Raw genomic sequence first — 14,064 nt, forward strand, 5'->3', positions numbered from 1 at the left:
TGGGGGGAGTTCCGGTAACCGTCGATAGGAACGGAAGCGCGAGGGCTGAGAGTGTTACTCTAAAAACTATCCTGTGTTTCCAAGCTGGAAGCTGCCGGAAGCTGCCGGAAGCTGCCGGAAGCTGCCGGAAGCTGCCGGAAGCTGCCGGAAGCTGCGATTCCCGCAGCGGAAGAGGCGCGACTTCTGACTCGCTATGTCCGCGAACAATATGTCGGACCCACGGAGGCCCAACAAAGTGCTGAGGTGAGGCTCCTAGTTGTCATGGTGTTAAAAAAAGAAAAAAGTTCAGCTGTAAATTTAAACGATATAATTGGCTTTACCAAATGATCATAAATTGGACAACATCCCATCTAGCAAGTAGAGGGGAGCGCTAAAGAGCTATAGAAAGGAAAGTGTTATTTAAAGGCAGGACAAGGAAGTCATAAACAGGATGATTTCAGATTATATTAGTTTCCTTTTGGGGAGAAAAGGGTCTTATTAGGTGGGGGTTACCTCATTTTCCTTTTGAAGGATGGAGAGGGGAGAGAGCCCATGTGACAGACTGCCTCATTGGTGCTGACCAGAAAATTCGTGACTGACCGATTAAGACTGCATTTCTGGAGGAAGTTGAAGCTTCTATTAGGTTAGATATTAAGCCCCGATTTGGTAGCTTGGCCAAGTACAGATTTTTGGATCTGTGGTATTCTTTTTAACAAATCTTCTCTCTCTTCCCTCCTCCCCGCTCCCAATCAGAGTCTGTCTGACTGAGAGACGTGATCAAAACTTAAGGCATGAGCGCCACTCTCAGCTGCTACTCTGAGGTTCTCTCAGTTTTGTTCTTTTGCAGGCTATTCATAGTTAACCCCTGTGATAGTCACAGGTCCTTGCTGGCTTCAGGTTCACAGTCTCTGAGTTGGTTATTCTCTTGTTATTTTTCTGATGTTCTAGTCATAGGGAGATCTTTTGCTTGATGATTAGTGGCTGTGATTATGCATTGAAAGCTTTTGAGAGAATACAGTGCATTCAGTTTAGTTGCTCAGTCGTGTCCAACCCTTTGTGAGCTCATGGATTGCAACACACCAGGCTTCCCTGTCCATCACCAACTCCCAGAGCTTGCTCAAACTCATGTCCATCCAGTTGGTGATGCCATCCAACTATCTCATCCTCTGTCGTCCCCTTCTCCTCCTGCCTTCAATCTTTCTCACCATCAGGGTCTTGTTCAATGAGTCAGTTCTCTGCATCAGGTGGCCAAAATATTGGAGTTTCAGCTTTAGCATCAGTCCTTCCAATGAATATTCAGGACTGATTTCCCTTAGGATGGACTGGTTGGATCTCCTTGCAGTCCAAGGGGCTCTCAAGAATCTTCTCCAACACCGGAGTTCAAAAGCATCAGTTCTTTGGCCCTCAGCTTTCTTTATGGTCCAACTCTCACATCCATACATGACTACTGGAAAAACAATGTATTTGAGTAGAAGTCCAGTGTTCTTGCCTAGAGAATCCTAGGGACGGGGGAGCCTGGTGGGCTTCCATCTATGGGATCGCACAGAGTCCGACACGACTGAAGTGACTTAGCAGCAGCAGCAAACCATTACTTTGCCAGACCTCTGTTGGCAAAGTAATGTCTCTGCTTTTTAATATGCTGCCTAATTCAGTGCATTAAGGAGATTATTATGATTATAATAAGCAGGATAATTAGCAATGTTTGGAGTGCACTTTGGAGCCATGCTCTCCAGGATTAAAACCAGGCAAAATCAAATACATGAAAGAGAGTTCCCACTGGAACTTCCCTGGTGGTGTGCTGGTTAGGACTTGGTGCTGCCAGTGCAGTGAGCAAGGGTTTAATCCCTGGTTTAGGAAAAAAAAGAAAAAAAAATTCCCCTTGAAGGAGTTACCTTCTTATGCCAGCTGGCTTGCTCAGTGATCTTATGTAATTGAGTTTCAGCTTCCCCAGGAGGAGTAATCCAGTGTAGCAGGTGGTGTTGACCACAGCATAGACACTCCTTGCTCAGCTAAAAGATAAACAAAGACTGTGTGTTAGTCGCTCAGTCGTGTCTGACTCTTTGCGACCCCATGGTCTGTCCATGGAATTCTCGAGGCAAGAATACTGGAATGGGTTGCCATTCTCTTCTCCAGGGGATCTTCCTGACCCAGGAATTGAACTGGGTCTCTTGCGTTGCAGGCAAATTCTTTACTGCCTGAGCTACCAGGTAAGCCCCTAATTAAGGGCTGTTCTGTTATAAAAGAACAACTGGCCAGAGAATCTAAGGATCTTTCTTGGGCTGATGGCCTTGCCAAAGGACACGAATCCTGAGTCATGAAATCCTTATCATTCTTTTTAACTTCATGATGTAAATCCAGGGGACTTGACCAATGAGGTGTCTTAGTTCCGTTGTGGAAAGTTAGGAGCCCAGTTTAGTAACCTAAGAGGCATTGCCCTCTGTGCACTGGCTGTCTAGGCATTCAGAGGCTAAAGGAGAATGATAACCATTATGGACAAAGACTGACCCTATCGGGGCACAGACCATTTCCATTAGGGGGTACTGTTAATGGATTCATTCACAGGGATTACTGCAGTTACCCATTCAAGCCAGATGTCAGTCAGGTTTTCAGCACATTTGGGAATAGATTCTCCCAGCCTGAAATATGAAGTGTTGCTCCAAACACCTTGCCAAGATAGGTGCAGTTGGTGAGGTCTCTTAGTGAGTGGGGGCAGATCTGATCTAGATTATCATGAGAATGTGGGGTGCAAGTGCAGTGAGATTTACCAGTTAATTGTGTCTAATTGAGTATGTACGGTTATGATGGGAGAAAGGGAAAAACAAGGTATAGGTTGTTCTGGCTGTGAAAGTTGAATTGCATAAGAAACTTTCAGGGGGTTTGGTTGTAGTTTCCTGTGACCTTGAGAACAGAAGGAAAAGCTGGTCACAAGGAGGACCAGGAGGTCTCTAGCATCATGAATAGATTGGAATTTTTTTGTTTTTGTTTTTGACTGTGCAGTGTGGTATGCGAGATCTTAGTTCCCTGGTCAGGGATCAAACCCACTGTTCCTTGCATTGGTAGTACAGAGTCTTAACCACTGGACTGCCAGGGAAGTCTCAGATTGGAATTTTTATTTATTTATTTATTTTTGGCTGAGCTGGGGGGTCTTTGTTGCTGTGTGGGCTTTTCTCTAGTTGCCGCAAGTTGGGGCTCCTCTTGGTTGCAGTGCAAGGGCTTTTCATTGCAGTGATTTTTTCCTGTTGCGGAGCACAGGCTCTAGGCATGTGGACTTCAGTAGTTGGGGTTCCTGGACTCTAGAGCCCAGGCTCATTAATTGTGGTCCATGGGCTTAGCTGCTCTGCGGCATGTGGAGATCTTCCTGGATCAGGGATTGGACCTGTGTGCCCTGCATTGGCAGGCAGATTCTTTACCACTGAGCTACCAGGGAAGCCCCCAGATTGGAATATTTAATGTCAAATCCATTGGTCTGAAAGCTTACTTTCCTCAGCAATGGCTGGGAGATAAGGGTGAGAACATCATCTTTCCAGGTGAAAACCATAGTAAAAAAAAGAAAAAGAAGAAGGGTTTCAGTCTAGTTAACATATGGTCTTGATCTGGTGTCTGGGACAGAAGCAGTCCACCTTGACGCCAGCTATTCTCTTCCTCATCAGTTTGATTCAGAGGTCTCCAGCGTCTGTTTAGGACTGGATGTCTGACGGAGCTTTCCTTAGCTGTGGGATGTGTACCCACGGCTCAGTGCCTTCTCATTTTGCATCTTTGTCAGTGGTCAGGAGCACTTGGTAAGGTCCCTTCCCATGGGGCTTGAGGGCTGTTTTCCTCTGATGATGTTTTCAGAATACCCAGTCAGCAGGCTCCAGTCTGTGACCAACAGGATCCTTTGAGTTGGGATCTGGGAGGGCTTCTTAAACCTGTTAATGATAGCATAAGATGTGAAAGACTTATAGTAGCTGGTCCTATTAACGTTAGATAGCAAGGGATCAGCAGAAAGTTGTAGAGCAATGGACATTGGTCTACTGGTGACTGTTCCATGTGGAGTGAGTGTATGTTTTCATAGAGGGTACTGGCAACAGTTGGCATGGCCAGAGGCAATATCTTAGGCCAAGGGAGTTCAGTAGTTTAAGCAGTCTAGAGGTTTTCGAGGATCCCATTAGTTCTCTCTACCTTGCCTGATGATAAGTGAAAAGGAGAGTGATAATTCCAAGGAGTCTGCAAGGTTTTCATTAAGGCTTGTACGATTTGCCCAGTGAGGTGGGTGCCTCAGTCCCTGAAGACTATGGAAGGTAGACCCCAAGTTGGAACCACATCTTCTAACAGGTTCCTTGCCATTGTGAGGGCATTAGCCTTGTGGCGAGGGAAGACTTCAGCCCATTAGGAAAGCATGTGTAGAGTAACAAGAACGTACTGATAACCCATACTGGGTGGTGGTTGGATAAAGTCCAGCAGTAGGTGCTCAGAAGGTCCGGGGTGGGGAGGTCTGAGGCCTCTGGGAACACAGATGGTTCTTCCAGGATTGCAGGCCTGACAGGTCAAACATTGATGGTAAACTGCTTTTGTGATTTTGTCTCCCCACCCATGTCTATTCGTCATTTGAGTCATCTTAAAATGCACTGTGATGGGTGAAGGAATGCAAAAACTGAAAAATGAGATTTGTCAGGGAGCTGGGAAGAACCACGTGGCCATCTTGGGTTTCCCATAGCCTTGAATGTTTATCTAATTTACAACCATTGTTTGCCCATCTTAATTTCTCTGTTCAGGAACAGACTGATGTTACAAGGGCATCAAGATGGCCAGGGTCTGGCAATGAGAGGTCATGTTTTGCTGAGGCAGAATGGTCTTCATCCATCTGTATCATAATATTTATTTATTTTTCCTGCTCTGTAAACTAGATCTTAGTTCCCCAATCAGGGATTGAACCCAGGTCACCACAGAGAAAGTGCCGAGTCTTAACCACTGGGCCGCCAGGGAATTCTCAATGCCATGATATTTATAGATTCTGTTGCTGCTGTCTTTGCATGAAACGTAACTAGGGCATTTCCTGAACTCTGGTTCAGTCCTTTTAGTGTGAGTCTCAATTTTAATGACAGGTAATTTCTTACCTTCAGAAAGTAAGAGTAGTTTACTTGTTGCCTTTAAAAAAATTTTTTTTTTTTAATTTATATTTTTGGCTGCCCTGGCTCTTCTTGCTGCGCGCAGGCTTTCTCTACTGCGGTGAGCAGAGGCTGCTCTCTGGTTGCTGTGCTCAGGTTCTTACTGTGGTGGCTTCTCTTGTTGCGGAGCATGGGCTCTAGAGCGTGGGCTCAGAGTTGTGGTGCACGGGCTTAGTTGCCCCACAGTATGTGGGATCTTCCAGGACCAGGGGTCCAACCCATGTCCCCTGCATTGGCAGGTGGATTCTTAACCACTGGATCATGAGGGAAGTCCCTATTGCCCATTTTTGATGGGGGCCCGAGAGGACTTCAGAAAACCCCTTTGTTTCCATAACATCTCCAAATCATGGATAATCCTAAAGGCATACTGATTCTTGGTAAAAATATTAACAAGCCCTCTGGTAAGGGCTTTTTGGGCCACTTTCATTTATGGGAAATTTCCTTTTCAAGTAATTCATAATGGTTAGTAATAGCATAATCAGTTTGGGAACAAGGTGTCCCTTCTTCATTTTCATTTTAGAGTATGGCCCATCAGCAAACAAGATTATATCAAGATGTTCTTACCTGACAGTTAAGGGGCTTATCTTTGTCAGTAGGGGTAGTGATGTAGCAAGTTAAAGGTGTTGCAACATTTAAGATGTTGCGTAAGTGGAGGAAGCAAAAGGATCTCATAGAAGGTTAATATGCTGGCAGAGACATGTTGAGTCAATTCAGAGTTAAGAAGACCGGTTTTTTGTTTGTTTGCCTTTTTAATACATTTGGGAGATCAGGAGATGCCCCCTCTGCATATATATATATATTTATTTATTTACTTAGTTACTTACTTATTTGGCTATTCCAAGTCTTAGTTGCAGCATACAGGATCTTTTAGTTTTGGCATGTGGGATCTAGTTCCTTCCACAAGGATTGAACCCAAGCTGCTTGCAGTGGGCCCACAGAGTCGTACTGGACCACCAGAGAAGTCCCAAGAGTTAAGAAGATTTTGGACAGCGTGAGGAGTCTATAAATAAATGCTGTTACTTCAGATTAGATCTACTGAAGCTTCTACTAACTTTGTAGTTGCAGCTGTAACCCAAGACAGTTGGTATAGGCACTGGCAACTGAATCCAGTTAAATGCTGTGAGAAGAAAGAGGCTGTGTTTATTGCTATGCTCTTGTGTGAGCATTCCCAGGGCTTGGTTATTTCTTTCATGCACAAATAAAGTGAAAGGTCTTGAATAATTAGGTAGGTCTAGGGCTGGTGGTTCTTAAAGCACTTTTTTTACTCTTCAGAAAAGCCTACTTATGTATATCTTCCCTAGAAAGGGGCTCAGGGACTAGAAGTTTAGTAAGGTCATTGGGTGGGGAAATGAATAGGGAAAAATTAGGAGCCCATAGTCTACAGTAGCCAATCAAGTCTAGAAATCCACACAGCTGTCACTTAGTTGTAGGCCTAGGAAATTCTTGGATTAGCCTGATCCTTGTTGGGTTCCTTCAGCACTAGGTAATGAACATTATCTACAGATAATTGTTAATTTTCCCTTGAAGAGTTTATGTTCCTTTTGTCAACTGAAATAATAACCAACCTATAATAAGAATTTTATCTGAGCCAAACGGAGGCCTATGGCCCAGGAAACATAGATTCAAAAGCACTTGAATTGTTTTGCCGGACTACAGTATGGCAGAGGCTTATTCAGGCAAAAACCTCAGTTACAGAACTTGTTTGTCAAGAATTATAATTGGAACTTCCCTGGTGGTCCAGTGGTTAAGACTGTGCTTCCACTGCAAGGGGCATGGGTTCTATCCCTGGTCAGGGAAGTTCTGCAGGCCTGCAGGTATGGTCAAAAAAAAAAGGGGAATATGATTAGAGTCGGCAAGATACACGGGTGCTTGTTAAGCAAGGATTTGTTGGGGTCTGAAGATGTTGAGGCCATAAGGTTGCAGTTAGCAGCTGCTAGCAGATACCGTCTTAAGAATAGCTGGTGGTGTGGTTAAATTTGATACAGTTCAGAAAATTCAAGTCCTCACTGATGCATTAACATGGCTACCCGGCTCCATTTGGATGCCTGAAGCACAGTTCTGTCTTGTCCGAACAAAGAACAAACATCAGACACAATGGGTACATTGCTTCAGGGTTTCAAGAGACAGATTAGCACATACACAGCAAGACAGCATGACCTTAGGTCAGGGAAGGGAACCTCATATTCAAAGGAATTGGTACATTGGTATTGTGGGGATAAGGTGAAAGAACATTTATCCCCTCTTCAAAGTGGACATTCTGCACAGTCTGATAACTGCACTTTTTTTTTTTTTTTTGGTCTAATGGTTAAAGCAGATGTCTGTCTGAGAGGCCACAAGACTGTCTGTTCTAATGAGCATAAAGTTTAAGCCCAGTCATGTCTTAGCTAGGATGACTTCTCCATACCACAGTATGAAAAGTTCTTCCATCACTTTTTAGCAGATAAATGGAATCTTTTATGGATGTGTCTTTGGTTACTGAGCACAGTAAGCAGTCATCCACCTGTTGTGAAAGAGCTCATTTCCTGGGGACTGGTGGGTCCTTACATCTTGACGGAGCACTTGGGAGAAATCTGAAGGGGCCTCAGTGAACCCTTGAGGCACGAGTGTCCAGGCTTACTGCTAATTGTTCCAAGTTAAGGCAGATGGACATCAGCTGTTGGAATCTATAGAGATACTGCAAAAGGCTGAAAAAGATCCACAACAGTGTTTTGAGCCTGCTGGAATTTATGACAAAATGGTGTTCCAGGTTTGGGACAACTGGGAAGGGGGAAATAACTTTGCTAATAACCCTTGAGTCCTGCTTGTTGTTTAGTTGCTCAGTCTGGTCCAACTCTTTGTAACCCCATGGACTGTAGCTTGCTAGACTTCTCTGTCCATGGGGTTTCCCAGGCAAGCATACTGGCTGCTAAGTCGCTTCAATCATGTCCGACTCTGTGCAACCCCATAGACGGCGGCCCACCAGGCTCCACTGTCCCTGGGATTCTCTAGGCAAGAACACTGGAGTGGGTTGCCATTTCCTTCTCCAATGCTTGAAAGTGAAAAGTGAAAGTGAAGTTGCTCGGTCATGTCCGACTCTTAGCGACCCCATGGACTGCAGCCTACCAGGCTCCTCCGTCCATGGGATTTTCCAGGCAGGAGTACTAGAGTGGGGTGCCATTGCCTTCTCCAGGGGACTTTCCTGACCTAGGGATTGAACCTGTGTCTCCTGCTTTGCAGGTGAATTCTTTACTGCTGAGCCACCAGAAGCTCCTGAGGGAAGGGATAAATCAGGAGATTGGGACTGACACATACACGCTGGTATATATAAAATAGATAACTAAGAAGGACCTACTGTGTAGCTCAGGAAATTCTACTCAGTGCTCTGTAAAGACCTATATGGGAAAAGAATCAAAAGAAGAGTGGCTATATGAACATGTATAACTGATTCACTTTGCTGGACACCTGAAATAACACAGCATTGTAAATCAACTATACTCCCTATAAAAATTAAAAAACAAAAGAAACTTTCCCCTGAGGCTGGAGTTGGGGGAGGCTCTTAAGTTATAGACAAGTCACCATCCTCACCCATTAGGTTTCCAGACTGGCAGGATCTGCATGTTGTGGTGGCTTCTATAGGGCGTGCCTAATTAGCCCTGGGACATTAGGTCTTCTCTTGTGGGTGTGCGGCTTTGTGTGGTTTTAGGCTTCAGAGGATATTGATGTAATTGAGGGAGAGGTTTAGTTATGTGTCTCTGAATCTTTATAAGCTCTGTATTTTTTATTCTTGCAATGTCAATATTAGAAATAACGCACAGAGGATTTCCCTGGTGGTCCAGGATTTCGATTCCTGGTCCAGGAAGATCCCGAATGCCGCAGGGCAACTAAACCCGTGCACTGCAACTACCGAGCTGGAGCTCTAGAGCCTGCGCTCTGCAACAAGAGAAGCCACCGACACTAGAGTAGTCCCAGCTTGCCGCAACTAGAGAAAGCCCGTGCGCAGCAGTGTAGATTTGGTGCAGCCCAAAAGAAAGAAAGAAAGTACCCAGAGATTTTGAGACACCTCAATTAAATTCAGGGACTTTTGTTGGAATTCTTCCTCTCCGTCAAGGACAGATTGTAAGAACATAAAAGATCTGGTTCACGTTGGTCAGGAAATTTTAAGGTGAAGTCCCCATTGGAAACAAAATGTCTTAGCCCTTTTAACTTAGAAAGGAGAGCTCTACCTAAATAGATCGACTGGGGCTACGTCACATAGTGAAAAAAGAATGTTTTTCAGTCAGAAGTCCCCCAGTCCTTTGTACTGGTTGAGGTAGAAATTCTCTCTGAACTTTTGTTAGATTCTTCCAGTTAGGAAACCTCTTTTTCACTCTGAGGGAGTTGTCATCCTAAGGGAATGGGGTGAAAACATAGCTCCAGACTGCATGGAGATCAAACCAGTCAATCCTAAAGGAAATCAACCCTGAATATTCATTGGAAGGACTGTTGCTGAAGCTCCATTCCTTTGGCCACCTGATGCGAAGAGCCAGCTCATTGGAAAAGACCCTGATGCTGGGAAAGATTGAAGGCAAAAGGAGAAGGGGGTGGCAGAGGATGAGATGGTTGGATAGCATCACCAACTCAATGGACATGGATTTGAGTAAACTGGGTGATAGTGAAGGACAGGTGAGCCTGGTATGCTGTCGTCCATGAGATCACGAGGAGTCAGACACGACTTAGTGACTGAACAACATCTCAGGAAAACACGTGCGAGTCTCAGCACATAGCTTGGCTGTGAGGGACCAAAGGAAGGCCTGCAATCTTGAGAATTCCTGCTGAAGAGGGAACAAGCGGTGTGAGGCAGGTGCATTCAGAGAGAAGGTCTGACAGAGTCACAGAACTGAACAACAATAAGTATCATCGAGAATTTGATAAGGTTTCCCATTAGATTTAATTTTATTTTCCCCTTGGCTGTTTAAGGGGATTACAGATAACAGCTTACCAGAGAATCCCTCGGAATACTGAGGAGACAGATATGGGGGCAAGTTGATTACATTTGAGACATTGGTCCTTGGGCCAGCGTTTTGTTGGCGGACCCCTAGGAGGGCATTATTTTAGCTCTCTGGTCTTGGAGCTGTTGTAACTGTAAGACCAACAACTTGGAGAATTTTTGCTTGTAGTCTTACTCTAAGGTCATTTCAAAGTGCTCAGCTGTGGTCATTGGCTCCATCAGCCTGGTGGTCTCCTATCCTCTCTTCTGTATTTTTATCAATCCACTAATCTCAGGAGATAATCTGTGAGCAAACAGGGCCACTAGAGCAGGTTAGGTGACTATCACATGGAACCGAAGCACCATAGGAGGAGGGCTTCCAAGCAAGTGTCTTAAAGTCGGTCGGATTCACCTTTCTTTGTTTTGCATGTTTGAATAACAGACCAGTCAGTAGGGGTAGGGAAGATTCTAGGAACGGTTTATAAAAGGTCTGTTGCTTTTTAAAAATTTTATTTATTTATGGTTGTGTTGGGTCTTTGTTGCTTTGTGCAGGCTTTCACTAGTTGCAGCGAGCAGGGGCTGCTCTATGCGGACTTCTCATTGCAGTGGCTTCCCTTGTTGCGGAGCACAGGCTCTAGGCATATGGGCTTCCGCAGTTGCAGCACACAGGCTTGGTAGTTGCAGCTCGTAGGCTCTAGAGTTCGGGCTCAGAGGTTGTGGTGCACAGGTTAGTTGCTCCACAGCACGTGGAATCTTCCCAGACCAAAGATGGAACCCGTGTTCTTTGCATTGATGGGTGGGTTCTTACCCACTGCCCTATCAGGGAAGTACAGTTGCTGTTTTGCAAGCTTTGTCTGGTTGAGGATTTTTTTTTTTTTTTGGCTATGCCCCATGGAATGCAGGCTCTTAGTTCTCCAACCAGGGATAGAACCTGAGACCCCTGCAGTGGAAGCTTGGAGACTTAAACCACTGGACCGCCAGGGAAGTCCTGAAACCCTCACTTTCAAGGGCAGTCTTGTCTCAGGGAAACCTTCCCCATGACAGCCATAGTAATTCTAGGTTGTTTTTAGTCATACTTTGCCATTTTTGTAGATATTTACAGCTTCTGAGATTATAGTTCTTGGTCATAAAAATAAGCAGGTGTGCCAATGGGTAGACTCATTAAAGGACATGGTGGAGTCAGAGATGCTCCCATCTCTCTTGGCTGGCCTTTATCTACACAAAGGAAGACAGACAGACATGAATACTGTAACACTGCAGCCATAACCAGTTACTGTGGCCTGGCCAAGAAAAAGGCCCTGTGCACACCATCACTGACTGCCTACGTGGAACCTGGGGCTGGAGAAAGGCTTGAACCAGGAGTAGATCCTACATGGGGACTGTGGGCTGATTCCAAACAAATGGGGAACTGCAGACCAAACCGCCAGCACGGCCCAACAAGGAATCTGGGAACAGAACCAAGGGCCTAGGGTTTCCAGCCAAATGAGGAACTGTAGTCAGAACCACCAGCAGCTCCCAACATGGAACTAGTGATTCCAGACAAATGGGGAACTGGCTGGAAAGCCAGTTAGGTCGGGAGCATGACACAAAGAGAGCAGAGCTCAGAACTGAGAGGAACTTACCCATGGCCTCCAGATCCAGCGAGAAAGACCGTGAACTCAGAAGGGGATTCATGGTACCCCTCCTTGTGTTCCTTGTTGTCCCTGAATGTCAGAGGTTCACTTTGGATCCTGTTGCTGCTACCAAATCTCTTGAAAAACAAAATTCACCTGAGTAAATTCTAAAGGTCTAATTGGCTTTATTGAAGGATTCATGAATCTGGCAACATCTTGTCTAACAAGTAGAGGGGAGCCTTAAAGGCCTATAGAAACGGAAAGGTTTTTAAAGGTAGGGCAAGGAAGTCATAAACAGAAAAAAGGATGATTACAATGTCAGAGACTACATTTCTGGAGGAGGCTGACGCTCCATTCAGGCTAGGTAGTAAGCCCCAGTTTAGTGGCATGGCCTAGCATAAATGACTCCATTTTGGACCTGTGGTTTTATTTTTAACAATGGGGATGGGTCTCAGATTGTGGGTTGGAGGCCCAGGGAAGCATCTGCCCACCCTAGGGGTAGAAGTCGAGTGCCCCTGACCCTGAGCCTGCCGCAGGTACAAGCCCCCACCGAGCGAGTGTAACCCAGCCCTGGATGATCCGACACCAGACTACATGAACCTGCTCGGCATGATCTTCAGCATGTGCGGCCTCATGCTCAAGGTGGGCAGGGCTCGGGTGATGCTAAGTGGAGAAAGCCAGAGCTGTCGTGAAGCCAGAGGTCCGGGTCAGGATGGGCACATTGGATGTTGGTCTGAGGTTTTAAGGCAACTTGGTGAGGTCCTTAGGGTGATGGGGGATGTCAAGGGCTAGGCTTCTTAGGCCTGAGGGGACATGGTGGGGTCAGAGATGCAGTTCAGGGAGTAGGACCAGAACTTGGGTACCTGAGGTTAGCTTTGGGAGGCTGAGACTGAGGGACTCCTGGGGATCAAGGCTGGAGCTGCAACAGGTGAAACTGGGATTGGAACCGGTGGGAGAATGGCTCATTGGGGTGCCTCTCACTGACCTAACCCATCTGTCCACCCACCTCTTCCAGCTGAAGTGGTGTGCTTGGGTCGCTGTCTACTGCTCCTTCATCAGCTTTGCCAACTCCCGGAGCTCTGAGGATACGAAGCAGATGATGAGTAGCTTCATGTGAGGCTGGGTCTGGGGAGGGAGGGACTCCTGGGGGAGGGGTGGGAGCCCCCCCGCCTCTCCATCCTGGACTGACACCTCTCTCCCATCTCAGGCTGTCCATCTCTGCCGTGGTGATGTCATATCTGCAGAACCCTCAGCCCATGACGCCCCCTGGTGATGTCAGCCTAGAGGGGTCACGTCCTGGGCCTCTCTAGCCACCTTGCCCTAGGCCTCACCTGTGGCTGCTCAGCCTCCTGCCGTCAGCTGCGGTGCTGGGCTTCCCTTGGCGAGGCAGTCTCTGGGTCTGCAGCTGGACAGAGGGAACCTGGCCCTGACCCTGGGATCTCACGGCTGCTGGAGCAGAGAGAGGAATCCCCTGGGCCTAACCTCCGACCCCCACCTTTTCCTGCCCTGCCTGCTCCCAGGGGAGACGCTATCCATGTTTCTAGGTGTACCCACTCATTTTCTTGTTGAAACCCGTTAATAAAGTTTTGCATTCTGGCTGTTCTCTGCGACCCCTCTCTCCTGTGCATGGGGGCTGTTTGTCCTAATAGAGGGAAGGGCTCCACCTTCCCACTCAGTCAGGTCTGGGGTGGGGCCCCAGTCTGGAGCCTTTTGGTTAGTTCATTTGCTTATTTCGCAAGACTCAAGCCTTAAGCCAGCTGCCAGAGGCTAAACAGTGATCTCTGCCCTCTGACAACTCAGAAGATAGCTCTGCTGATCTAAGGAATCTGGGCTTTGGTTTTCTCAGAAGAGTGAGGGTAATGTCAGCACATCGGATGGACTGGTAGGGACTGGGGAAGGTAGGAAGTTCTCCCCTACCTGTCAGGTTCTCACTGCTCACAGGAGGACACTGATATCTCTTGAACAAGGCTGGAGGTCTCCCGTCTTCAGCACTGTAAGGGTAATTCCTTTATTTAACGTCTCAATCCATAGGACAAAACAGAGCCCCCATTAACCTCAGCTCCTAGCCAACTTAGGTCCTTTGCAAACCATAGCCCTGAAGGTCGATGGAATACCCTAGAATCCTAGGCAATACTCTACCTCCAAGGCAAACAGCATCCGCGGGAAAATCTGAGACTTATGCGCCGGTGGTGGTGGTGGTGGGGGGCACACTATAGGGCACTCCGGTCACATAGAGGCCACAAGACGCTAAAGGCTCCACTGGCCAAAGCAGCACCCTGAGGGTGTGACGCCCCAGTGCCTTCTTTCGCTCCTAGAGCCCCCAGCTGTACCCAGAGCTACGGCATTGGTCTCGTGATGGACGTGGTCACGCCTCGGGCAC

General features: G+C 46.7%; 1 protein-coding gene across 1 annotated transcript; it reads left to right on the top strand.

Annotated features, from left to right (window-relative positions):
• The first annotated feature begins 88 nt into the window (after positions 1–88).
• Positions 89–13,280, top strand: WDR83OS (WD repeat domain 83 opposite strand). The gene is made up of 4 exons (XM_005900519.3): positions 89–243; positions 12,221–12,326; positions 12,700–12,797; positions 12,892–13,280. Exons 1-4 carry the CDS (start codon positions 194–196, stop codon positions 12,992–12,994), a joined length of 357 nt encoding a protein of 118 aa, XP_005900581.2. The 5' UTR covers positions 89–193; the 3' UTR covers positions 12,995–13,280.
• The last annotated feature ends 784 nt before the right edge of the window (positions 13,281–14,064 follow it).

The sequence above is a fragment of the Bos mutus genome, chromosome 7 (genome assembly GCF_027580195.1).
Source record: "Bos mutus isolate GX-2022 chromosome 7, NWIPB_WYAK_1.1, whole genome shotgun sequence".
NCBI lineage: Eukaryota > Metazoa > Chordata > Mammalia > Artiodactyla > Bovidae > Bos > Bos mutus.